At 44.7% G+C, this 27,905-nt stretch overlaps 1 protein-coding gene across 2 annotated transcripts in view; it reads right to left on the reverse strand.

Annotated features, from left to right (window-relative positions):
* USP34 (ubiquitin specific peptidase 34) overlaps positions 1–27,905 on the reverse strand; it is a 1,940,069-nt gene that overhangs the window by 1,552,654 nt on the left and 359,510 nt on the right. For both annotated transcript variants that reach the window (XM_069234398.1, XM_069234397.1), the window contains one exon: positions 15,497–15,579. In XM_069234398.1, the coding sequence (XP_069090499.1) occupies positions 15,497–15,579 (83 nt within the window). The remainder of the gene's footprint in view (positions 1–15,496; positions 15,580–27,905) is intronic.

Genomic DNA, 27,905 nt, shown 5'->3' on the forward strand with positions numbered 1-27,905 from the left:
TTGGCTGAAGGTGGTGTGAGCCGGTGAATGTGACGGAGTCTGCGCCGGTGAAATGTGAGCAACAGGTGGAGGAGAGGGTGGCGGAGTTACCTTCCTGACCAGTTTTGTTAGTGGTGCTTGTTCTTGTTGGAATTCAAGTCTCCTCTTCCTCCTAATAGGGGGAAGGGTGCTTATTTTCCCTGTTCCACTCTGTATAAAAATCCATTTTTGAGTGTGGTCCACCTCAGTGGATTGCAATTCCTCCTCGAATCTATGCTTCCGCATTTGAGAGGACAGTGATTGTTCCTCTGAATAGGAACCGGTAGTTGGCTCGGTTGCGGGTCGTTTTGGCACCAAGACTATGTCCACGCTCTTTTTCGGCTCCGAGGCGACTTTTCGCTTTTTCGGAGTCGAACCCTCTCGCCGTTGATCCTCCTCGGTGCCGCTGTCTCTGCGTCGAGCAGCTTCGGCTCCGCTATCTCGGCGTCGAACTTTGTCGGCAGCACTATCTCGGTCCCGAGATGGCTGGGTGCCTGTGTCTCGACCCGAGTCAGACGATCTCGGCACTATTTCGGCCTTCTTCGGTGCCGATGGTCGGTCACCGATTTTATGGGTTGAGCCATGTCCTGATGGCAGTGGCGTCCCCTGGGCCTTGTCAGTTTTCTTATGTGCTATCTTCGACGTCTTACTCACTGTTTCATGGTCGTCAAATTCGTCCGAGTTCGATTCATGGATCGAGAAGGCTTCTACTTCTTCTTGTTCCTCGAATTCTCGGTGTCCTGTCGGCGTGGACGCCATTTGCAGTGTTCTGGCTCGGCCGTCACGGAGCGTTTTTCGGGACCGAAACGCACGACAGGCCTCACAAGTTTCTTCCCTGTGCTCGGGCGACAGGCACAGGTTACAGACCGAATGTTGGTCTGTATATGGGTATTTGTTGTGGCATTTAGGACAGAATCCGAACGGGGTCCGTTCCATCAGCGTCGATGTGACACGCAGTCGGGCCGACCAGGCCCCGACGGGGGATCGAAAACTACCCCGAAGGGCAACGGAGATGATATCCTATCGGTTCGATGTCAATGCTATCTAATCCGATCCCGAACGCAACAATACCGACGTAATTTTCCGATTTTAAGCTAACTTTCCGTTCCGAAACCCGGAGCGAAAGGAACACGTCCGAACCCGATGGCGGAAAGAAAACAATCGAAGATGGAGTCGACGCCCATGCGCAATGGAGACAAAGAGGAGGAGTCCCTCGGTCCCGTGACTCGAAAGACTTCTTAGAAGAAAAACAACTTGTAACACTCCGACCCAACACCAGATGGCGGGCTATGCACAACATGTGTATCTACAGCGACAGATGCCATCGAACATGTATTTATTAAGAAATGAACACAGAGGGCACCTTAGAGGTGACCCCTGTAAACCTACAAGCTACTAGTGTGTTGACTGCCTGGTCCTGAACAATTCAGCCACCACAGATGTGTTTCTGGACCCTCACGGTGAAAGCCAGTGTTCTCAAAGACAGGAGACAAAAACCTACACTGGAAAGAGGTGTCATCTCTTCTTCCAGGCAGGATGGACATTCAAGGATGAGAGCTTCAAAGGCCTTGCTGCGTTTGTAATGCAACCCAGGTCTCTCCAGATGGTGGAGATGAACAACCCCCTGTCCTGACCCCACTTTTGGCAGTAGCACTGATGGGAAAATTAGTTCAGTTAGGAGCAGTGCCCTTTTCAAGTCAGTCCCACCCATAAAGGAGGATGAGCTGAAGTAGACACTACTTTTTAAATCCCTCCATCTTGTTTGTAAGGAATTATGCCACTATGGTTCGGGTTATGCCCATTTCCCAGCGAAAGTGGTCATGAGAAGGGTGTAGTTACCCTGAAGGTGGTCAGCCAGTTGGCTAGTGTCTGACGCTCCCTGTATTGGCCCTAAATTGTGTATTTAGGTGGCACCCCTGACACTTAGAACTCAGAATCCTGATGACCTAAGAAGAACCGGACACTACAGTTACATCAGCAGAAAACACTGCATTAGTCAAATATGTTGTTGTCTATGTATATTAAGTAGGGGTGTTGTTATTGTTACAATTTGCATTTTGTTTCCCTGGTCTTCTTTCCTCATCATTTCAGGGACCCCTTTTTGCTGTTTTTCCTTGAGTTACAGCAGTTGCTGTAGGGGCATTTGTCTTTGTATTTGTTTTTCTTTGCCAGTGGATTTGCATATTTGTATATTTATCTGGTGTTTATTTTGGCTTACTATATTTTTTTTGTTTGTGGTTGTTTATTTTGTTTCTTCTTTTTTTGCCCTATCACTTGTTTAGTGGTGTTGATGGAGAGCATTAAAACCTTTGGTTTTTCTGAAGCTGATTTTTATAGAATTGTGGGAGTCTCCGCTAACTCGGCACAGAGCTTTAGTCTGTCTAATAATCTGAAAGATGATTTGATTAAGTTACTTAATCTGAAGAAAAAAGCTTGTAGGACAGAAGCCCATGCAGAGTTCATTTTGGAATACCTGAAAGCAGGAGTGATTCCAAATGGACTGAGTTAGGAATATACCGGGTCTCTTTGTGGAAATTAAAGCTTTTTTGGAAAAGTGGTCTCTTATTTCCAATAGATGCTCTAGGGTTTGTTGTTACTAATAATCAAAACTGCACAGGAAATTGTGTTGTTCTTAGTTAATGAGATAGAACAAATAGAAGAAAAATTAAACAGACCACGGCATTAGAAGAAGCTAAGAAAAAATTGGGAGAAGGTAACTATTGAGTTTGAGTCTTTTAACCAGTATTTAGTGAAAAGGAAGCCAAAAAAATTGAAGAAAGACATCCGTTATTTCACTTTAGAAAGGACATATCCCTATCTATCTGAGAATTATTATAGGCAGCCAGTTCAGACAATTCAAGAGAAACAGGACTGGACTTCAAAAAGGATAAGTTACTTACCTGTAAATCCTAGTTCTCTTCCAGGGGTATCCTCATCAAAGTCATAAACATTGAATATTCCCGCCTTTGTGCAGGGACCCCGGAGCATATATAAAATACACACATGTAAAGTATGAAATATGCACGAAAAATATATATAGCATTTTTAGTAGACAAATGTTCATACTAAACTCATATATACATGTGTAAAACAGCAATGCAGGCTATAATCATAAACAGGCTAAAATGCTTTATTTCTATGGAGGTTTTTTTTTTTTTTTTATTCTTTACAAAATTACAATAAGAGAAAAAATATATCAACCAAAGCCCCAAAACTGGGCCTAGGGAAATAAGCAGTAGTAATCATCAGAGAAAAAGAGAAAAAACTACATTGAAAAACAATGGAGCATTCTTAGCCAATAGGCTGCATGCAGGTTAACACAGGAGAACCATAAAAACTTTGGCACCGTGCCTTTAAGACCCTGAGCACCTCCAGTATCCCAACATGCCTCAGGGGTGAAGGAGAGGTGACAGTTGGTTCACAGTTAGGTCAGTACTTTTTTACGGTGACAATCTGTGTAGCCGATTCAAAAGATAGTCTGTCCTGCACTTCTAGGAGACGTGCGTCCGGGGAGGAGGGTGGGTTGTTTATGACTTTGATGAGGATACCCCTGGAAGAGAACTAAGATTTACAGTTAAGTAACTTATCCTTCTCTTCCAGGGGATCCTCATCAATAGTCATAAACATTGAATAGATTAGCAAGCCCATCCCTTGACTCTGCGGACTGTCTAATAGAAGTGCAGGAATAGATATGTATCAAGCAAACAAATTTCTCAGAGAGGCCTGGCCAACTTGGGCGTCTGCTCTTGCATCTGAGTCCAAACAGTAAGGTCTAGTAAATGTATGTACAGACTTCCATGTAGCAGCCTTACAGATTTCAGAGATTGGAACATTATTAAGGAGGGCAGCAGTAGCCGCCTTTCCTCTAGTAGAATGCGCTTTAGGTCTAGCAAGTAGTTGTTTGTTAGCCAACTGGTATGCATTAACAATACAAGAAACTATCCATCTTGATATGGTTCGTTTAGATGCTGCCTCTCCTGTTCTCAAATGACCATAATTTATAAACAAGTGGTTGGAATGTCTAATCAGCTTAGTTTTATCCAAATAAAATGTTAGCACTCTTTTCAGATCTAGGGAGTGCAAAGCTTTCTCCGCCAGAGTCTCCGGATTGGGGGAAAAAAGTTGGTCGAGAAATAGTCTGATTGATGTGGAATTCTGACACCACCTTCGGAAGGAATGAAGGGTGAGTTCGCAGAACTACTCTATTGTCGTGGAAGACTGTGTACGGTTCTTTGGAGGACAAAGCCTGAATTTCACTGACCCTCCTTGCGGACGTAATGGCTACCAAAAAATGCGTCTTCCACGTAAGGTGTTGCAAATAGGCTTTGTGTATAGGTTCGAAAGGAGGGCCCATAGGTTTTGATAGTACTATGTTCAGCTCCCATGGAGGAGAGGGTCTCCTAATGGGCGGAAAAACTTTTTTCAAACCTTCTAAGAAATCCTTGACTACTGGTTTCGTAAAGAAGGATTCCTGAGAAGGTGATTTACGATAAGCTGTAATGGCAGATAAATGTACCTTAATAGATGATACCTGTAGACCGGATTTTGCTAAATGGAGTAAGTACGACAGTATGACCTCCTCCTGAGCCCGTATGGGATTCTGACCTTGCTGACAGCACCATATGTAGAACCTCTTCCACTTGAACGCGTAAGAACGCCGCGTGGAAGGTCGTCTGGATTCCTTTAAGATGTTCATGCACTCCTGCGAGAGCCCTAAGTGCCCATACTGCAAGAATTCAGGAGCCATACTGTCAAGCTCAGAGAGGGTAGGTTGGGGTGCAGTACCCTGCCCTCCATCCTGCTCAGAAGATCCGGTCTGCACGGCAGCCTCCTGTGAGGTTGTTCCGATAGGCTGAGGAGATCTGTGTCCCAGAACTGACGGGGCCATTGCGGAGCTATGAGAATCATTCTGGTGCTGGATCTGTAAAGTTTGTTGATCACTGCCGGTATGAGGGGGATCGGTGGAAAAGCGTAGAGAAATATCCCTGACCAGTCGATCAACAGGGCATTCCCTCGAGATCCCGGACGGTAGAACCTGGACGCGAAGGCTGGGCATTTCCTGTTTACCTCGTCTGCGAAGAGATCCAATTGAGGCCGACCCCATTGAGCGAAGATGTCTTCGACGACTTCGTCATTCAGGACCCAATCGTGGGCGTCCTCTAGGTGTCTGCTCAGGAAATCTGCTTCCACATTTTGTTGACACGGTAGGTGAACCGCTGTAAGCGACATTCCTCTCGCTAGGAGCCAATGCCAGATTGTTTGGGACTCCCGAGATAGGTGTAGGGATCTCATTCCCCCTTGTCTGTTCAAATAATACATTGTTGTTGTATTGTCCGTTTGTATTAGGAGAGATTTCCCCTGAATCGATGGAGCAAAAGACTTGAGAGCTAGATGGACCGCTCTGAGCTCCAGCAGATTGATGTGGTACTTCCTTTCGTTGTCGGACCACAGGCCCTGAGCTTGAAAAGGACCTAGATGAGCCCCCCATCCCTGAAGAGACGCATCCGTTACCAGAGTGTCGGATGGAATTACCTGGTGAAACGGAGCTCCTACTGACAGGTGAGGTCTGCGCATCCACCATTGTAATGACTGACGTGCTGCTATCGGCAGCCGCACTCTGTCCTCCCAGCGACCTGTCCTTTGGTTCCAGTTGTTTTCCAACGCCTCTTGGAGGGGCCTCATATGTAGCCTGGCATTTGGGACAATGAAAATGCATGATGCCATGGATCCCAGCAGAGATGTCACCTGACGGGCCGTAGGTGCGTCGGAGTTTAACAGGTCTTGACACTTTTTCTTTATTGATAATAGTCGTTCCTCCGAAGGATACACTCTTTGGAGCTCTGTGTCTAGTATTGCTCCCAGGTAGTGGAGGTTCTGCGTTGGAATCAAGGTGGACTTTTGGTAGTTGACTTGAAGACCTAGAGACTCGAAAACCTTGAGCACAATGTCCCGATGGGTTCTCGCCCGTTCCGGAGAGGAGGCTTTCAGTAGCCAGTCATCTAGGTATGGGTAAATGAATATATTTTGTTGTCGTAGATGTGCCGCTACCACTGCCACGCATTTCGAGAAAACGCGGGGGCAGATTTCAGGCCGAATGGTAGCACCTTGAACTGATAGTGCTGTGAGGCTATCTGGAAGCGTAGGAATTTCCGATGCTTGGGAACTATTGGGATGTGAAAGTATGCATCCTGCAGGTCGATGGAGCACATCCAGTCTCCCCGATGTAGCTGAGGGAAAATCTGAACTGAACTTTTGCTTTTTTATGTACTTGTTCAGTAGCCGTAAGTCCAGAATTGGTCTGAAAACGCCCTCTTGGCCTTTTTTCGCTACCAGAAAATAACGGGAGTAAACCCCCTTCCCTCTGTGCGCGAGTGGAACCTTTTCTATTGCCTTCTTTCGTAAAAGGGCGAGAGCCTCTTTGTGCAATAGGCTGACATGAGACGGATTGCATTTGGCTGGTGGCAAGTGCGGTGGAGGTTGCCGGAAAAGAAGAGTAGCCATTCTCGACAATGTTGAGCACCCATTCGTCTTTTGTTATAGCCCGCCACTCGTGAATAAAGTCTGTGATACTTCCCCCCACTGGAGTGGTGCACAGCGTTAAGGGAAGCAAGTCCTCATTGTTTGGCCGGCGCTTTGGGTGTGGACTGTTGTGGTCTACTTGACCCTCGTTCCCTCGTGGCCTTGCGAGACTGAAAAAGCGGGCGTCCCTGCCTCTGCTGTGGCCTCTGGGACTAGTGAGGGGTTTGAACCCACTGCTGGAAAGGGCGCCTGTCATAAGGCCTATACTTTCGCCTGAAGTCCTTCTTCCTCACCAGGCCTACTGCCCTCATGGTGTCCACTTCTGTCTTCATGCGCACCATTTCTTCGTCCGTATGGGTACCAAACAGCGAGTTCCCATTGAACGGAAGATTTAGGTTCCGCTGTTGTGCTTCCTGTTTTAATCCAGTCAGTCTCAACCAGGAAGACCTTCTTGGACAAATCCCATGTGCGTACCCATGTGCAGCTAAGTCTGCCCCATGTGCCACTGCGCTGATGACCTGGTTGGAGACCAGACATCCCTCTTGAAGGATCTCTTGGAAGTCCTGCCTGTCCTCTCTAGGTAATTTTTCTGTGAACCTGTTCAGAGAGTCCCACAGTGAACGGTCATATCTGCCTAGGAGTGCAGACGCGCTGGAGACCTTCATCAAAGATGCCGCCGTGCTGCACATTTTTCTCCCCAGAGAGTCTAGATGTCTGCTCTCCTTGTACGGTGTAACCGTGGAGGATGATGCCACTGAGTGAGTTTTTCGGGCTGCGGACAATATGACTGAGTCCGGCGGCGGATCCGTTCTGAGGAATAAAGGATCTTGTTCAGGCGCTTTATATTTTTTCAAAATCCTAGCAGGAGCTGATTTGAGGGTGGCTGGCGCTAAAAAGGTGTCCATGGTTGGTTGCAACAGACCAGGCACCAGCGGCAGTAGCTTTTTCGAAACCGCTCTATGCTGTAGAGTCTCACAAATGACAGATGAGGAGGTTGATGGTTCTGGAACCTCTATGTTTAGTTTCTGTGCTCCCCTGATAAGCACCTCATTAAAAGTAGTGATGTCGTCCACCGGTGAAACCCTAGCTGGTGGAGAATCTGTTAAGGTGGGGGAGTATCGTCTGACGGATGACCCCGACGATGACCAAGAGGGCGACCTTGTGTGTCTTGATCGTGACCTAGAACGTTGCTGGGAACGTGACCTGCTGCGAGATGCTGTAGCAGAGCGCCCAGGCCTCGTGGTCGGCTGGCGAGAAGCAGAACGAGCCCGTCCTGCCAGCGCTGTCGGTGATGGTGTTCTCAGGAGATAGGCAGTAGGAGAGTACATCCTTGAATACTGCGAATCCGGGGAGGCCGTTGGTCTATTGAGGCTCTCCAACCATCTTGGTGACAGATTAATGGGTGAGACATGCCTCGACGATGCCACTCTCGACCGAGATGAACCACTTCTTATGGAGACCACTGGAGATGGAGTGGTCTTATCTGCTGGCGGAAGCCGATGCTCTGCTCCCTGCAAGACAGGTAAAACCTGCGTCGACAGCTGTAATGACGAAGGGAGCGCCGCCGGTTGTTCCTGTCTCGACGTTGAGTGTCTTGACGTTGAGTGTCTTGACGTCGAACAGCGATCTCTGGACGGCGACCTGCTCACCGTCGTGTGCCTCGACGTCGAGCGGTGGGCAGCAGACGGCGGATGTCCTCGCTCTCGCCGTTGGGGCGATTTCAAAGTCGTCTTTCTTGACATCGCGGGGTGCGAGGCCTTCGGCGGCAAATGGGCACGCCGGTGATGGGTCGACATCGATCGGCGGGTTGCCGTCGACGGAGATCTACCCCTGCGGTGGCCATGTTCCCTCGACGCCGTATCCGTCTACAGCGATCTATGGCGGTGAGATGGTGGCAGCGACGACGTCGACGGGGAACAAACAGGTATCTTCCTACCTGCTGATGTCGATCTAACCTGTCTCTCCTGAGAGTGGCTTGTTGGCTGCCTGGGAAGCGAAGAGGATGATGTTTTCTGCCACTCATGAAGCCCATGAAGCCTGATCTTCTCCCTGTCCTTCAGAGTCCTCTTTGACATGTTCTTGCAGTATTTGCAAGTGTCAGGGCAGTGACTCTGAGGCAAGCACACAATGCAGAGAGTGTGTGGATCTGACTGGGCCTTCGTCTTCCCACATGAAGGGCATTTCACAAAAAGTGAAGGCATTTTTTAGTCAGGAAAAAACTTCCAGACTCAGACAATGATGTTAGATGTCGAGTAAAGTAGGAAAAAAACACTTTTGTAAAGTATTTTTCTAAGAAAAACTCAGAAAAACTGAGAGCTCAATGCTCCAGGATCCTCTCAGAAGAAGCCGGAAAAAAGAACTGACCTAACTGTGAACCAACTGTCACCTCTCCTTCACCCCTGAGGCATGGTGGGATACTGGAGGTGCTCAGGGTCTTAAAGGCACGGTGCCAAAGTTTTTATGGTTCTCCTGTGTTAACCTGCATGCAGCCTATTGGCTAAGAATGCTCCATTGTTTTTCAATGTAGTTTTTTCTCTTTTTCTCTGATGATTACTACTGCTTCTTTCCCTAGGCCCAGTTTTGGGGCTTTGGTTGATATATTTTTTCTCTTATTGTAATTTTGTAAAGAATTTAAAAAAATAAAAAAAACTCCATAGAAATAAAGCATTTTAGCCTGTTTATGATTATAGCCTGCATTGCTGTTTTACACATGTATATATGAGTTTAGTATGAAAATTTGTCTACTAAAAATGCTATGTATATTTTTCGTGCATATTTCATACTTTATATGTGTGTATTTTATATATGCTCCGGGGTCCCCGCACAAAGGCGGGAATATTCAATGTTTATGACTATTGATGAGGATCCCCTGGAAGAGAAAGATAGTTACATTTTCTGATACGTCAGACTCGGAGGGTGAGGGAAGTTCCCACCAGGTTGATGTGTTTGGAAACAGATGTAATCAGACAGATCAACTGTTTACTAATACTCGTTTTTTAGGCAACAGGAGAAGCAACTAAAGATCCAGACCTCGTTACAATCGAGGGAACAGATTTGTAAGTTGGGAACAGCCTTTGCAGTTCTTACAAACCAGACGCAACCAATATTGGTGGGATTCGATACCATCCCAATATTTAATCTAAGCCAGACGATCCTAGATACTCATTCTGAAGGAGTATTGTCTAATGGACTTTCTTTTGTTCCGAGTACTTATATTAACAAATTTGAACTTTTGAGAGATTAACACACTTTTTCCAGGAGGATTAGACTTAAGAAATATTTTGAAACACCTTCTTTACCGACGGAAGAAAACAGATCTGGGTTAAGACCGTGTTCTACGTTTCTGCCAAACATTGATTCCAAAGTTTGAATCCAGAAGTTTCGATCTTTGAAAAAGCAGTCCTAAAGAAAGTGTCTAATGCATTGAAATATGTTCCTAAACCTCATTTCAATTTGAATAAATAAGAAAATCCTGCCTTGAGACGGTTACAAGATAACAAACAGATTACAATCAAACCTTGTGACAAGGGAGGAGGCATTGCGGTTTTTGATACTATACAGTATATTGACAAAATGATGATCATGTTACAATGTCAAGAGTTTTACAGGAAGGTGCTCTTAAACCCTGAACAGCGTATCAAAAATATGATAAAGGAAAGGAGTTATTTAGCATTGCAACAGGGCGCTATCTGTCAAAGGAAACTTGAGTTCCATACTCCCAGAGACACTCTGTTACCTGTAATCTATGGGCTACTCAAAATACATAAAAATCGTAGTGATCCTCCTTTAAGAGCAATTGTGTCTACAACTGGCTCGGCCGTTAATCCATTATCTCAATATGTTGATCATTTTCTTAAACCATTGGTTTTGGAACTTCCCTCTTATATTAACGACATGGGTCATCTTATCTCTAAAATAGAGGGTGTTCAATTTGATCCAGAGAAAGATATATTGGTTACAATGGACCTGGAAGCATTGAATACTAATATTCCACAACGACTAGCCCTAGAGTGCGTTGAACAGATTTTACTGGAGGTTGAATCTAGTCCAGTGAATCAATTTATTAGGGACTGCCTTGAGATACTGCTCTATAATAACTATTTTGAGTTCAATGCAACCATTTTTCAACAGATTAAAGGAGTCAGCATGGGAGCTGCTTGTGTCCCTAGTGTTGCCAATCTCTATGTTGGACAATTCGAACAAAAGTTCCTTTACAATGAGGTTGTCCCTATTTTTTTTTGGGGGAGAACGTGGCTTCGTGGTCTAGATATACTGATGATGTGTTTTTTGTTTGAAAGGGAGAAATGGCAACGCCAAGATAATTTTTTGCATGGCTTAACCTGTGTGATCCAAATTTAAAGTTTACTATGCAGAGTGATCGCAACCAGGTTGAGTTTTTGGGTGTATGCGTTATGCATAAGGATGGGAGACTTGCAGTTTCATTATATGTCGAACCTACAGCTAGGAACACTCTTTTACATTTTGATAGCTACCATCCTAGATGTCAGAGACAAGGTATTCCATTTAGTCAGTTCCTGCGTATTAGAGGAAACTGCACAGATATGAAAGATTTTTTTAGAGCATTCCGAAATATTGGCTAAGAAATTTGTACTTCGAGTTTATCCTCCTAAGTTAATAAAGGACTCTTTGAAAAGAGCAAAATATTATGACCGTCAATCCAGGTTTCAAAAAGCTGAGAAGAAGGCAAGTGATGGATTAGTATGTGCTGTTCGTCACTCAAATATAAACAACAAAATCAGACAAATTATCAATTCGCAATGGCACATCCTTAACGTGAGATCAGATATGGAACCATTAGAGAAACCACTGTATGCTTTTAAAAAGAATAGTAATTTGAGAAACATTTTGGTAAAATCGGGAGTAAATGCTTGTAAGGAATCTACACAAAAGTCTATTTCTGGCTATGATCCGATTATGGGTAACCATAAATGCGGCAACTGTGTAGCATGCAGGGGAGCTATAGTGTCTGACAGGATCACGTACAATAAAAGGTCCATCGATTTAGAAACTATGTCTAACTGCAGATCCAAGAATGTTGTGTATTTGATTATCTGCCCATGTAACTTAAGGTATGTGGGTGAAACATCGAGGGAGTTCAGAACTAGGTACCATGAGCACAGATCATCTTTGAAAACACAAACATCATGCCCCTCTGTGTGCCCATTGGCGTAAATATAACCACAAGGAAGATGACATTAGATGGACGATCTTGGAGAAGATCGTCCCGAAACGTGGCTATGATGTTGATAAGATGAGGAAGAAGCGAGAAGTCTCTTGGATTTTCTTTTTAGAGACATTTCACAAAGGTTTGAATGAAGAAATACCGTGTCAGAATACACTATAAAGAGATTAGAGATAACTGTTCTGCACAGATGTATGTTGTATATGTGTTCTTTGAACTTACCTATGTACTTATTTGAAGTATTTTGTTAAATGACATATTCTTGCTATCTAGTGGATGTAGAGGTGCTGCAGCTGACATCTCTGGAATTTCATTTAGCTGTCTCTGTCTGGATAGTCTTTATTAATGCCTTAAGTTTGATGGGTTTTGGTTTATTATTGTTTTAGTGGAAGGTTGCTTATGCATAAGATCTGTTATGATTGATAAACAGCCTTTTTTTTTTGCTTATTTTGATTTTTTAAAGTTTTTTTTATGGTGGCTATTAATTTAACTAATGGGCTGTTTGTGTGCTAATAGGCAGTCGCTGTTACCTGTTAGATCATCAGCGATTTTATAATAAGATCATATTGTATTTTAGCAAATAAGATCTGCTTAAGATAGCTGCCATTTTTTGACAGAACGGGTAACATTTCTCACGAGTAGTTCATCATCTATTTTCACTACATTGGTAACAGGCTGGAGCCAGGGGGTACATAAGACACGTGTTTTCTGGCGGGCGCGAATATCTTTCTAATCATTTCAAGTGGGCATGGAGCATGAGACTGCTTTCCACATGCGAGGTAAGCACTGTGTGATGAATGTGCTTTATTAGCGGCCGAGCGAGTATTGTGGCTTTTTGTTGTTACTCAGAGGGTGAGCAGTGAGTTACGTTTACCTTTCTGACCACGATGCGGTTTGTGTTTATAACACCAGACAGCAGTAAGGAGGAGATTTGTGTGCTGGCATTAACTTTGTGGTGCGGCGAGTGAGACACATTCTGATGCTCCTTTAAATAGGTTTTGGTAGGAGTTTTGCCCTGTAAGATATATTTTGGGGGTTATTCACTGCCTACAATATACGTGCTCTTCAGAATATATAAAACGTTGATTTTTTTGTGACGTATTTAGAACACCCTCAGGGTTAATAAACCGTCTGTTTGGCTAACCGCTATCTGTTGAAACTTTAATGCGAAGCCTTGTGCTATTAGGACATTTTGAGGCTTTTATGTTTTTTCTGTTGTCAGATTATTATACTGTGTGTACCTTGACTGTCTCACAGAATGATAATTAGGGAAATTAGTGACTCATTTTTGGAAAGCGCAACATCATTGAGTACTGCTGTAAGCTGCAGTTTTGTTTACTTAATTAAAACTTATTTATTTACTTTTGAAGTAGCTTTTCTAGGGTGATGGTCACACAGTTGTTCCTGTATTTGCCTATCTGTTTTTCTTTTTCTCTTTAAAGTTAGTTTTTTGTATCTGGTATTGGGCTACATCATCACTTTTTCACTGATTACGTTCACTTCTTGATATGAATGTTCACATCCACTGGCTAATACTACCGGTGACCACTCGCTGGCACTGCATTATTATTATTTTGAGGTATTAACAACACAGACGTGGCTTAGATTTTTGCATAATTTACTTGAAATTTGAAAAAAAAAGTTTTTTTCTTTCTTGTAGATATATCATTATTCTTTTGGTGCTTATTTCTATTTGGTCCTGAGGAAGGTGGCTGCAACATTAGTATTAAATTCGGAGCCACCTAAACGCGCGTCGGCAAATAGTGCCTGGTAAATAGTACCTAAGTTGCACCTGTGTTCGGGTTGATCTATAAAACATAACAATGTGATTCCATGCTGTTGCAAGAACTAATGAATGATTGCTGGCTAAAGGATCAACACACGTCTCTGGAAAAGTGAGAATATACTGAGTTTTGCAAGAACATTTTGGAAATCCACTAAAGAAACTGAAGATAGAAAAGTACACGATTCTGGCGGTGAATTTTAACTGCCAAATACAAGAAAGGACACATTTAGAGCTATTCTTCTTCCTCCTCTTCTTTTTTTGTGTATCATTCTGCATTTTTATGAATATATACACCATTTCATTGAAGATAGTTGTGATGTATATATATGTTATTATATTGAAGACATTATTTTTGTCTCTGTGTTTTCGTGTGTCGGTTTTTGATTTAATCTGTGGTTTGCACGTTGGTTTCACTGTAGTCGGTCTGAGTCTATGTTGTGTTGTTAATTACATTTTGTTGAATATATGTGGGCATTGAGTGTTTGTTTTAATTGTGATATACAATAAAGCTTTCATTATTTGTATTAGTCAAATATGTTGTTGTCTATGTATATATTAAGTAGGAGAGTCGTTATTGTTACAATTTGAAAACACTGCAGACACCCACTAATTTGGTCCCAGCCGTACCGGCCTGTCTGCAGAACTCGACAATCCTGGTCCAACAGACAAACTGTCCAGCAATCCAGCAACCTCCAAAGCTTTGGGAGGACTGCCTGCCTTCGCCAAAGATCAAGATTTCCCAATAACAGCAGAACTGTTCAAGAAGAACCCAACTTTAAAAGAAAAGAACACTGCCCTGGGGAACCACGAAAGTGCCTCCGAACCATCATCTGCAGCCGACACAAACGACCAAGTTGAAGTGGACCACCAGTCCTGCAAAGGTTCCCCAGCAATTCTGAGTTAGAGTCCACTGTGGGCTGAGCCCTGCCAGACTCTGCCTCAAAACCTGTAGCCTTCAAACTCCCCCTGCCCGGTAAGCTGTTCCGGATGCCAAAAGACACCCCTGCACCCAGAGCCCCCGGGGTCTAGGGGCGCTGGAGCGGCAGTGTCCCTACGTCCCTTAGCATCAGAACTTGCCTAAGCAGCTGTGGGTTTTCTACCTTCAGCCTCCTGGCCCAAGTATGCAGCCTTTTTCCCAAATTGATCTCCCCCATTGACTTGCATTGGGTGCCCGACGCTGTGTTGGCACTCTAGACCCAGCCGCCCATGCCGCTCAGCCCATACTATCACAAATAAGGCATTAGTCCTATCTCCTTTTAGCTCTGCAGTACCAATTGTGGATCAAATGGACACTCTCTACACAACGTACTTCATTTTAGCGCACTATATAGAGAGCCAACTTCCTAAATGCCCTACAATGAAAAAAGATACAGGGACTGAAAGAAGGAGGAATTACACTTAATGTTCATCGGAGTCTGGGTGATTTTCTCTATCCTGGTTTGGGATGTGAATTGCCACTGTTTTTACCAGAGAGTTCTCCAATCGTCTTGGAACAAGGTTAGACAGAATTGTTGACAAGGGAGGACCGCTCAAGAACTGAAATTTAAGTTGACCTTTTGCTTACTGTATTTGCTGTGGTACTCGCAAGTAAAATACTGAATGGTGAAATTAGTTTGTTCAATATTGTTACTTTATTTAGAAACAAAATTATATTTCAGAAGAACATGTAAACATAAAACCAAACTGAGACACTAACAATAATTAACAAAACAAATCATAATGAATTAACCTAACACCAATAAGATCTTAGTAATACATCATACAGAAGCCAGCAACCTACATGCCCATAAGTTTATTGTTAGCTCTATTTAACCGCAAAGTCATGCAATGGGGTTTAAGTATGTATTTACATGTACATTATTAGATATCTGTGATATTTTCCTGAACAACATATTCTTCCTTAAAATTAGTAAACTATAAATACTGCTTTCATATTGTCAAAAACATTTAGCCACCCTTTCCAAACTTACTAAAGTGGTCCGGTGAGCCCAGTGTTGAAAAAACACATGTCAAAAACTGGAGGCGAACTTGTACCTCAGCACTGTGACTGTACCTGCATATGTAAAATAAATAATGTTAATTAGTATATATTTTTTCAAGTAAGAATAAGTAAGTGTTAGAAACTGGGTCTCTAGTTGGCAGAGGTATGCTCCCTGTCCAAGTAGGGACATAATGCTAGTCAAGACAAGTCAGATAGACAATCGAAATTAACCTGTGCTCAACATTTGGTAGCTTGGAACAGAGCAGCCAGGGTTAACTTGAGAGATAATGTGTAAAGTATTTGTGCAACACTTCAATTACAGTAACAGTGAAAAACACCTCAAAAAGACTCTACACCAGTTTTATAAAATAGAGAAAATTTATCGGAGTATAACAAGACTAAAATAACAAAGCACCAATAAGCAGAACTCGAGATATGAATTTTTAAAGAATAAACTGCAACACAGTGCTAAAAATTCAATAGAGCTGAAAGATTATTTGAGGTTGCACTAGACTGGGAAACATCCAAAGTTCCTGCTGACTAAAACCCATGCACGGTCCATTGAAAAAGTACCTTTGGATAAAGCAAGAGGTGATGTCAAAGACTCAATGATTCAGTTCAACTCATGCAGTCTGGTAGATGCGTTGTCGTTGAGCCTCGCAGTCTGGTTCTGCATTGGTGTCAAAACCCTTTCAATGAATGCCATACATCCTCATTGAGCTGTGCAGCAATGTCCTTGGATCGGAGCTGCATTGTCACTGAACTTCACAGTCAGGTCCTGCATCGTCGTCAAATCAGCAATGCATCGGCATTGAAGGGCACTATGTCAGTTTTGAGTGGCGCAATGACCTTGATGTGTCGATTTTTGACGGAAAACAGCTGCAGAGTCCTCTCTCAAGGCCGAGGACTGGATTGGCACCTCTTGGCAGGGCAGGACTCACAGTGGCAGAGACCAGCAGCTGAATCTAGGGTTGAGGGAAGTCTTTAATGGAGCCGAGACTTTCAGAACAGAAGGCAAGCCAGCAGCCCTTGGAGTCTCTTGGATCTTGTGAGGATGTAGAGAGTTAACCCAAGTTCTTCTCACTACCAAGTAAGGGGCAGCAGGACAGCACAGCAATGCGGTTGACCAGAGTGGCAGTTCCTCCTGGCAGCAGAGAAGTCCTTTTTCTTGGCAGAATGTCCTCAGATTCTGAAGTGCCTTGATTTGGTGGAGTTTGGGGTCCAGTACTTATTACCAGTAGAGCCTTTGAAGTGTAAAAGGTCCCTGCCATTCCTTCCCTGACTCCAGACACTCTAAAAGGGGTTACGCAGCTTTTTGTGTTGAGACAGGTACAGACCTATTCAGATGTGTCAGTTCCTTCCTCCCATCTAGCCCAGGAAGGCCGATCATCCTGGTGATGGGCCATCAGGAGGTAAACAGGCACCCCAGCAACCTTTGTGTGTGACTCTCTGAAGGGAATGCACAAAGCCTAGCTGTCACTCAACCCAGACGTGTATTCAGAGACAGACAGAGGCAAAGAATGGTTAAAGTAAGAAAATGCCAACTTTTTAAAAGTGTCATTTTCAGGCTAAAATTGTGAGTCCAGAGACACCAAACTCCAAATTTCAATCTTTTTGCAGTTGGAAGTACACTTAAAGGCTGCTTCAAGGTAACCCCATATGGGAGATGTGCCTTGCAGAAGCGAAAAACAAATGTAATAATTTTTAATTACCAAGATATGCTAAACTTAAAAGTACATAACCAACTTTTTAAATACATTGAACCCTGTCCTTGGGGCTAACCAGGGCGTACCTTAGAAGTGACCTATAGGCAATAAAAAAAGGTTTGCACCTGGCAAGTTGGTGCATTTGCCAGGTCTAAATGGTAGTTTAAACTGCGTCCACATGCTTTGCAGGGGAATGCCTGAGACATGATTAGGGGTCTACTGTAGTTGGAGGGACAATCAGTGCTGCAAGCCAACTAGTGGCATTTCACTTACAAGCCCTGGGCACACATGGTGCACTTTACTATGGACTTACAAGTACATTAAATAGGTCAATAGTGGATAAGCCAATATCACCATGTTTTGGAGTAAAGAGCACCTGCACTTTAACATTGGTGAAGTGAACAGAATCCTAAAGCCAGCAAAAATGAAGTCAGAAAAACAGGAGGTCAGAAAGGGGAAACCACGCCAAGGATGCCAGATCTAACAGTAAGGTACAGTAATGGCTCATTAATGATGACTACCACACATCTATGTCAAACTTACTCATCTTAAGCTCCTGATTACCAATAAGTGAGGAAAGGAAAATATCACTTACCCATTGTACATCTGTTCGTGGCACGTAGTGCTGCAGATTCACATGCTTTGCATAAATTTGCCATCTAGTGTTGGGCTCGGATTGTTACAAGTTTTTCTTTTTTTTTTAAGAAGATTTTTCGAGTCACGAGATTGAGTGACTACTCCTCTCAGTGATAGTGCACATGTGCATCGGGTCCTTTGTTAGATTGTTTTTCCCGCAGGAGGGAGAAGTAAGCAGTGAAGAATTGTATATGTACATATATATATATTAAGTAAAGAAAATGTCCATGCAATGTATATACATATGTGCATAAGAAAGTAACACAATGGCTACAGGCTTCTGGGGAGGAGGAAGGGCGCCTGTGAATCTGCAGCACTACATGCCACAAACAGATGGAAACTGGGTAAGTAAGCGGTGGCTAGCCTGTAGGAGTTGGAGTAGTTTGAAATTGTGTTTTAAGCACTGCTTGACCAACATCTGCTTGTTGGCGAGATAGCACGTCCACACAGACGTGTTTAGTAAATGTGAGTGGTGTGGACCATGTGGCTGCCTTGCATATGTCTACCGTTGGTATATTTCCTAAGAATGCTATTGAATCTCCTTTCTAGTAGAATGTGCCTTAGGAGTTACTAATAGTTGCCTTTTAGCTTTGAGATAGCAAGTTTGAATACACTTTACTATCCATCTGGCCACTCTTGGTTTTGAAATTGCATTACCCTTATGAGGCTGTTGGAAAGACACAAAAAGTTGTTTAGATTTTCTAAAATATTTTGTTCTGTCTATATAATACATGAGAGCTCTTTTGAGGTGTATTGCTCTTTCAGCAAATGAATCTGGCTGTGGAAAGTAGACTGGTAATTCCACTGACTGATTTATGTGAATTGGTGAAACCTCTTTGGGTAGAAATGTTGGATTTGTCCTAAGTACTAATTTGTATTTATGAGTTTGGAAGAAAGGTTCTTCTAAAGTGAATGCTTAAATTTCACTAACTCTCCTTAAGGCAGTAATTGGTACCAGGAAAGCAACTTTCCATGAGAGAAATTGAAGAGCACAAGAAAGCAAGGGTTCACATGGTGGACCCATAAGGCCTGTGAGAACAATGTTAAGATTCCAGACAGGAGCTGGTGTAGCTCTGGGTGGTTTAACTTTAAGGCCTTCCATAAAAGCTTTTATAACAGAAATTGTAAACAAAGAGGTATGCTGTCTGTTTTGGAGGTAGGCTGATATTGCTGTTAAATGAATGTCAAAAGATGAATATCTAATATCTGCTTTTTGTAAGTAAAGTAATAACATACAATATCCTGTACTGATGCTTTAAGAGGATCAATGTTTTTGGGTTGACAGCAATATACAAAAAGTTTCCATCCTGGGGTTTGGATGCCTGATCTGATCTTTGTTTTGAGTCAATAGGTCTGGTCTGTTTGGGAGCTTGTGATGTGGTACTACAGATAGATCCAACAGTGTTGTGTACCAGTGTTAACGTGCCCACGTGGGAGCTACGAGTATCATAGTGAGGGAGGTGTGATGCATCTTGTTGACCAGAAACGGAATTAATGGGAGAGGGAGAAAAGCAAAAGCAAATATCCCTGACCAATTGATCCACAAAGCATTGCCCTTGGATCGAGGGTGTGGATACCTCGGTGCAAAGTTTGGGCATTTTGTGTTTTCACTTGTTGTGAAAAGGTCTATGTCTGGTGTTAACCACATGTGGAAGTACTGTTGAATTACTTGTGACTTAATGTCCCATTCGTGTACTTGTTGCTGTGTCCTGCTTAGGAGGGCCGCTAGTTGGTTGTTTATCCCTGCGATATACTCTGCAAGTAGTTGAATGCGATTGTGAATAACCCATTTCCAAATTGTTTGTGCCTGTTCTTGCAAATAATACATTGTTATCATGTTCTCTGTTCTTACTGTTGTGAGCGTTATCTGTGGTTGGAATGCTTTCAGTGCCAGGAACACTACTAGCAATTCCAAGTGGTTTATGTGGTAAGTCTGCTGGACTGAGTCCCATTCTCCCTGCATAGTAAGATTGTTGAAATGGGCTCCCCAACCTGTCATTGATGCATCTGTGGTGATTATAGGCTGTGGCACAGCGTCCTTAAAAGGCCGCTGTAGGAAAATGCCACTGCTGGCATGGTCACCCTCCACTTTTTGCCTAGTGTTGATGCCAGCTTTGATTGGAAGTGTGCTGGGACCCTGATAACCAGGCCCCAGCACCAGTGTTCTTTCCCTAAAACTGTACCCTTGTTTCCACAATTGGCACAGCCCTGGCACACTGCTAAGTCCCTTGTAAAAGGTACCCATGCTATTAAGGGCCCTATGGCCAGGGAAGGTCCCTAAGGGCTGCAGCATGTATTATGCCACCCTCAGGGACCCCTCACTCAGTACATGCACAATGCTTTGCATCTTGTGTGTGCTAGTGGGGAAAAAAAACAATGTCGATATACCACTCCCCTCAGAGTGGCATGCTCACAAATCCCTGCATGTGGCATAGGTAAGTCACCCCTCTAGCAGGCCTTACAGCCCTAAGGTAGGGTGCACTATACCACAGGTGAGGCCATAGCTGCGTGAGCAATATGCCCCTACAGTGTCTAGGTCAATTCTTAGACATTGTAAGTGCAGGGTAGCCATACTGAGTATATGGTCTGGAAGTCTGTCATTATGAACTCCACAGCACCATAATGGCTACACTGAATATTCAGAGGTTTGGTATCAAACTTCTCAGCACAATAAACCCACACTGATGCTAGTGTGGGATTTATTGGAAAATGCACACAGAGGGCATCTTAGAGATGCCCCCTGTATGTTACCCCAACTGCTAGTGCAAGGCTGACAGGTCTGTGCCAGCCTGCCACTTCCGGAAGAGTTTGATCACATGGGGTGAGTGCCTTTGTGCACTCTGTGATCAGAAACAAGGCCTGTCCTGGGTGGAGGTGCTTCACATCTCCCCCTGCAGGAACTGTAACACCTAGCGGTGAGCCTGAAAGGCGCAAGCCTGGTGTTACAGTGCCCCAGGGCATTCCAGCTAGTGGAGCTCAGACCCAGACCTACCGGCCCGTCTCCTACTTCAAAAAGCTGAAGGAAAGAATCAACGCGTCCTGCAGGACCAGTGACCCTCGAAAAGCCTCCAGGGGACGGCCTGCATCACGGAGGACCAAAAAACTCCTGTGTCCAAAAAGAAGACCAAGAAACCAACTTTAAAGGGACTCTCACCTCACTGGAGAAGCACGAGTCCAAGTACTCTGCACCCGACACCCAGGTCCGTGTCCAGAGAAACCAAGTATCCAGAGAGGACCCCCAAGCGACTCAGAAGACATGTCCACCCTGGGCCGACCACTATGCACCTCATGACGACTCCTGCAGAGGGAATCCCGAGGACCCCACCTGACCGCGACTGCCCGGGACGAAGATATCTGACACCTGGAGAAGCACTGCACCCGCAGCCCCCAGGCCCGAGAGAAACCGAACACCGGTGCAGCAATGAACAACAGGCGTCCCTCACACTTGTCCATTCGGTGGCTTGCCCGAGAGGCCCCCCTGTGCCCTGCCTGCAGCGCCTAAGTGAGCCCCGGGTCTCTCCATAGAGTTCTATTGAGAACCCGACGCCCTGTTTCCACACTGCACCTTGTGAGAAAGTAGCCTCTTTCTAGCATGGTTACCCCTACTTTTGGCCTGCTTGTGAGTATATGTCAGTGTGTTTTGCCTGGCTCACTGGGATCCTGCTAGCCAGGACCCCAGTGCTCAGTTTGTGGCCTAATGTGTATGCCTGTGTAGTGCCTAACTGTCTCACTGAGGCTCTGCTAATCAGAACCTCAGTGCTTATGCTCTCTCTGCTTTTAAATTTGTCACTGTAGGCCAGTGACTTCATTCACCAATTTCAATTGACACACTGGACCCCCCATTATAAGTCCCAAGTATATGGTACCTAGGTACCCAGGGTTTTGGGGTTCCAGGAGATCCATATGGGCTGCAGCATTTCTTTTGCCACCCATAGGGAGCTCAGACAAACCCTTACACGGGACTGCCACTGCAGCCTGTGTGAAATAGTGCACACACTATTTCACAGCCATTTTCACTGCACTTAGGTAACTTATAAGTCACCTATATGTGGCACCCTTGCACTAGCCAAGGTGCCCCCACATAGTTCAGGGCAATTTCCCTGGACTTTGTGAGTGCGGGGACGCCATTACACGTGTGCACTACATATAGGCCGATACCTATATGTAGCTTCACAATGGTAACTCCGAATATGGCCATGCAACTTGTATAAGATCATGGAATTGGCCCCCCATTCCAAATCTGGTATTGGGGAGCCAAATCCATGCATCCTGGGGGTTCCACCATGGACCCCCAGTACTGCCAAACCAGCTCTGAGGCTTGCACTGCAGCTACAGCTGCTGCCACCTCACAGACAGGGTTCTGCCCTCCTGGGGTCTGGGCAACCCAGTCCCAGGAAGGCAGAACAAAGCATTTCCTCTGAGAGCACGGTGTTACACCCTCTTCCTTTGGAAATAGGTGTTACAGGCTGGGGATGGGTAGCCTCCCCAAGCCTCTGGGAATGCTTTGAAGGGCACAGATGGTGCCCTCCTTGCATAAACCAGTCTAAACTGGTTCGGAGACCCCTTCTCCTCTGATCTGGCGAGAAACTGAACAAAGGAAGGGGACTGACCACTCCCCTGTCCATCACCACCCCAGGGGTGGTGCCCAGAGCTCCACCAGTGTGTCCCAGACTTCAGCTATCTTGCTTTGAAAGGTGTGGGGGCACTCTGGAGGGCTGTGAGTTGCCAGTGCCAGCAGGTGACGTCAGAGACCCCTCCTGATAGATCCATACCTCATAAGGTAGCCAATCCCCCTCTCGGGGCTATTTAATGTCTCTCCTGTGGGTTCTCTTCAGATTTTGTTTGCAAGTTTCCTTCAGGAAACCTCTGCAACAACTTCAGCATCATCTGACCTCGGATCAACCGCAGCCTGCTCCAAGAAACGCAGTAACTTGCACAAGGTGTCTACAAGAGATACTTTTCTTCAGCACCCTCAGCTCCAAGTCAGCAACTGCAACAGTTTCCACGGTGTGCATGCTCTGGGGACTCTCTGTCTTCATCCTGTACCAGAAGGACCGAAGAAATCTCCAGTGGAGTGACAGAGTCAGTCCCCTGCTCCAAGCAGGCATCTTCCAAGGCGATGACCGGTACCCTGGGACTCCTCTTACTGTGACGAGCGTGCTCCTAAGGACAGAGAGGGTGGACATCATCAACCAACAGACTGTCCTGAGGTCCTGCTGATGCAATTAGCCTTCCCCGAGAACGATGGTACCCCTGTGTTTTGTGTCTTCGCCTCCTGAGGCCTCTGTGCACTCTTTGCAAAATGTCTTCGTGCACAGCCTGGCCCAGGTCCCAGCACTCCACCGTGCGACGCTCAACTCGCTGAGATGTTCTCTGGCGACGTGGGACCTTCATTTGTTGTGCTGCAGCATCAACCGCATTTTGCACCTCCTTTGAACCCGGATCCTGCGGCTTCTGGGGGTGCTGGCTGGCCTCCTGGGGGGGTCTCTAAAGTGCTGAGAGACCTCTCTTCCTCCTCACACAGAGGTGAGGCCCCCAGGTCCCTCCTGGGTCCATCCAGTGCCATTTGATGAAAAACGCACTTTTGCCGTAGCCAAGGCTTGTTGGTGCTTTCCAACACGAAATCTCGTCTGCAACAATCTTCACGCCGTGGGACATCTTTTGCATCACGCAGGAACCCGCTGGCATCTTCCTATGGTGCATTTCTGCAGTCTTCAACTAACCGGGGACTCTTCTTTTGCACCCTCTTCTGGGTGGCAGTGGCTCCTGTCCTTCCTGGAACTTCTTTCGACTTCTGGCCTTGGTCCCGTTCCTTTGCAGGTCTTCAGGTCCAATAATCCAGCAGTTGTTCTTTGCCGACTTGGTTGGCTGTTGCAAAATCCCCAAAACGAGGTGTAGTGTGTCCTAAAGAAACTTGCAGTGCTTTACTCCTGCTTTTCTGGGCTCTGGGGTGGGGTAATTTACTTACCTTTACTGTATTCTTACTCTCCCAGCGATTCTGTACACACTACACTTTTCTAGGGGGGGAATTCCTGATTCACATTCCACTTTTTTAGTCTATGGTTTGTTTTGCCCCTAAACCTATTTTCTCCCATTGCATTTTATAGGATTTCCTACTGTTTGCATTGTTCTATGACTATTTACTTGTCTAATGTTGGTGTCTAGTGTATATATTGTGTATAATACTTACCTCCAGAAAGAGTATCGTCTCTAACATATTTTTGGTACTGTGTTCCCCAAATAAATACCTTTATTTTTGGTAACACTGAGTATTGTCTTTACTTGTGTATAAGTACTGAGTAACTGTAAGTGGTATTGCATGAGCTTTGCATGTTTCCTAGTTCAGCCTAAGCTGCTCTGCTATAGCTACCTCTATCAGCGTAAGCTGCTAGAACACTACTACATTCACTAACAAGGGATAACTAGACCTGGTATAAGGTGTAAGTACCCAAAGTACCCACTACAAATCAGGCCAGCCTCCTACACACCTGGCCTCCCCTGTGCCGCTGAGGGTGTGGTTTTTGTGCCTACTTGAGGCCCCTCCAGTACTCCTCCAAATCCCGCTGGTCTGCCCTCCGACAACACAAGTACTTACCTGCAAACAGACTGGACCGGAGTACCCCCTGTCTCCATAGGCGCCCATGTTATTTTGGCTCCTGATTGACATCCGCACCTGACCGGCGCTGTGTTACTGGTGCTGGGTGTTTGGGGTTACCTTGAACCCCAAACAGTGGGCTACCTATGCCCTGTAGACTGAACCCGTAAGTGTGGTGCTTACCTCAGAAACTGTAGTTTACTTACCTCCACCAGGAACTGTTGAAAATTGCAGTGTCCACTTTCGAAATAGCTTTTTGCCATTTTAAAGATAATTGTGTACAATACTGACTCTATACAAAGTCCTAAGTATTACTATGCAAAGTACCTTTAATTTGATGTACTTACATGCTAAATGAATCTTGTGGTTCTAGAAATAAATTAACAAAAGAATATTTTTCTATATAAAAACCTACTGGCCTGAAGTTAAGTCACTGAGAGTGTGTTTTCACATATTCCTTGTGTGTGTACAACAAATGCTTAACACTACCTCTCTGATAAGCCTAACTGCGCGACCACACTACCACAAATAGAGCATTAGTATTATCTATTATTGCCCCGGTCAAGCCTCTTGGGGAATCCATGGACTCCGTGCACACTATATCTCAGTTTGATATAGCATATACAGAGCTAGCTTCCTACAGCCGCCCTTTTGATAAGTTGGTGTGATTCCACCATGGCAGAGAGTTGTAAATCTGGCGGTCCAACAACATTAGATCGTGAAGGTGACCCTGGCCCTGAGACCATTGTTGCGAGAGACACAGTGGTAGGGGTCTTATGTTTCGATGTGCATTGGGTACTATTGCTATGCACAATGCCAGAATTCCCAATAGTTTCATGATAAACCTTACTGTGCAATTTGATTGTTTTGTAGCTGTGATATAAGATTGTGGAATCCTTGAATTCTCTGTGGAGTTGGGTACGCTAATGCTGACAGTGTTCAGAATTGCTCCTAGATATGGTTGTAATTGCACTGGTTGGAGATGAGATTTTTGGGAATTGATTGTGAACCCTAGACTGTGTAGGGTATCAATTGGGTATTGTGTGTGTTTTTAACAGGTTTGAATGGTGCTGGCTTTTATGAGCCAGTCGTCCATACAGGGAAAGACATGTATATGTTGCCTTCTGAGGTATGCTGCAACCACTGCGAGGCATTTGGTGCTGTTGTTACTCCTAAGGGTAGCACTTTGAACTGGTAATGCTTGCAGGCTATCACAAATCTTAGATATTTGCGATGTGCTAGATGTATAGATGTCTGGGAATGCGGAAGTAAGCATCTTTTAGATCTAATGCTGACATGTAGTCCTGTTTTTGTAGTAGGGTAATGATATTCTGAAGAGTGACCATGTGGAAATGCTCTGAGAGGACGTACTGATTGAGAGGTCTGAGATCCAGGATTGGCCTGAGAGTACCATCCTTTTTGGTATAAGGAAGTATGGAGAATATACCCCTTTCCCTTGCTGAGCTATAGGTACCACCTCTATTGTACCTTTGGTTAGAAGTGATTGTACTTCTTGTTTTAATAGAATGAGATCCTCCTGAGTTAGTTTGTGTGAACGAGGTGGAATGTTTGGTGGAGTGGAAGTGAGTTCTAGACAGTAACCTTGTTGGATAATTAACAGAACCCACTAATCTGTAGTGATGTTGTGCCATTGTGGATAGAAATTTACCAGTCTTCCCCCCACAGGAGATGTGTGCTCTATGGGGATGGCGAGAAAGTCACTGTTTGTTTGATTGTGAGGAACCTCTGGATGTGGAGGGTCTACCTCTTCCTCCAAAGTTGCATCCTCTATAGGAGCCTCTAAATGATCCTCTAGTGTAGAATTGTTTTTGATGGGTGGCTACTGTTTCCGTAACGATGGTTTGAAACCCCCTCGAATTGTGGTCTACGAAACGTAACCCTGGTGGGTGTAGTATACAAAGCCCCCATGGCCTTAGCTGTTTCTGAATCTTTTTTAAGTTTGTCTATTACTGTGTCCACCTCAGGGGCAAATAAATGCTTCTTATCAAAAGGCATGTTTAACACTGCCTGCTGTATCTCAGGTTTGAAACCTGAACATCTTAACCAGGCATGTCTCCTAATAAGCACACTGGTGTAAACTGATCTAGCTGCTCTATCAGCTGCATCCATAGCAGATCTAATAGCGTTGTTAGATATTGCTTGCCCTTCATTAACTATTTGTTGTCCACTTTTTTGGTGTTCTGGAGGGAGGCATTGTAACAGCTCTTCCAATTCGTCCCAGTGTGCTCTGTCATATCTAGCCAAAAAAACTTGTGAATTGGCTATCCTCCAGTGCTTTGCAACTTGTGAGGCCACCGTTTTCCCAGCTGCATCGAGTTTCCTGCTTTCCTTATCAGGAGGAGGGGCATATACTGTGGACTGACTGTTAGCCCTTTTTGTTGTTGCACCAACTAGAATGGAATCAGGAGGTAGTTGAGCTCCTATAAACGCAGACCTGAGGGTGCTGGTTTATATTTTGAGCCTACTCTAGGAGTGATAATCCTAGCTTTAACAGGCTCTTGAAAGATATTGGAAGCATGTCTGAGCACACCTAGGAGCACAAGAAGACATTTGTACTGCTAATGCGTTGATGCCAATGTGTCAAACAGAAAATCCTGCCTTACATGATCAGTGTGCATTTGCACATTATGGTAGGCTGCAGCTCTAGCCAGTACTTGGTTACATGCTGTAGTGTCTTCTGGTGGTGAGGGTCTGGCAGGATATAACTGAGGGTCATTTTGTAAAATGGAATCCGAATCATATGTATCCCATGGGTCTGTGTCCTATTGGTTATCACTAAGATCATCCCCATGTGTTGAGACTGAGGATGTATGTGGTGGTAATTGTACCTCATATGTGGGTGATGGTAGTGGAGGTGGTGTGGAAGGAGGAATAGGAGAATGTGGGGGTGAAAGCTGTTTCTGCTTTGAAGCCTCTCCCAGTTGTTTTTTGCTAGAAGACCTTCTTTCATAGAGGTGCATCTTTTGAAGTGTCTTTAAAAGTCAATTTCCTTTTAAAGGACATTGGAGGGGAGGCAATTATTCTTCCTGTGTCCTTTTGAATAAGTATCTTTCTTTCTTTGACATCCATCACCTCTAAAATGGGTTGAATATCTGGGGATTCTTGGGTAGAAGTAGTTTCTTTGCTACCCATGTCTTACGACTCCGACAGTTTGTGTTTTGGTCGAACTGAAAGTGTCAGCTCCGAAGATGTTGTAATCTTTTTCAGCTCAGAAGATGCTGCTGATCCTTTCAGCTCCGAAGATGTGCTCTCTGATTTTCGGCTCGACTCGAAGACTGGTGTAGGAGTCTGTTTGATCAAAGTCGAGTGCATCTTAGTCTTAAATCTCGGTCCGAACCCAAAGGTTGGTCATCAGGACTTTCTTTCCGAATCTGACCATGGCCCGAAGGCAGTGGAGGATCGACGATTAGTGCTGGAATATTTTTTGTTATTTTTGTGTG

The sequence above is a fragment of the Pleurodeles waltl genome, chromosome 5, assembly GCF_031143425.1.
Source record: "Pleurodeles waltl isolate 20211129_DDA chromosome 5, aPleWal1.hap1.20221129, whole genome shotgun sequence".
Taxonomy (NCBI): Eukaryota; Metazoa; Chordata; class Amphibia; order Caudata; family Salamandridae; genus Pleurodeles; species Pleurodeles waltl.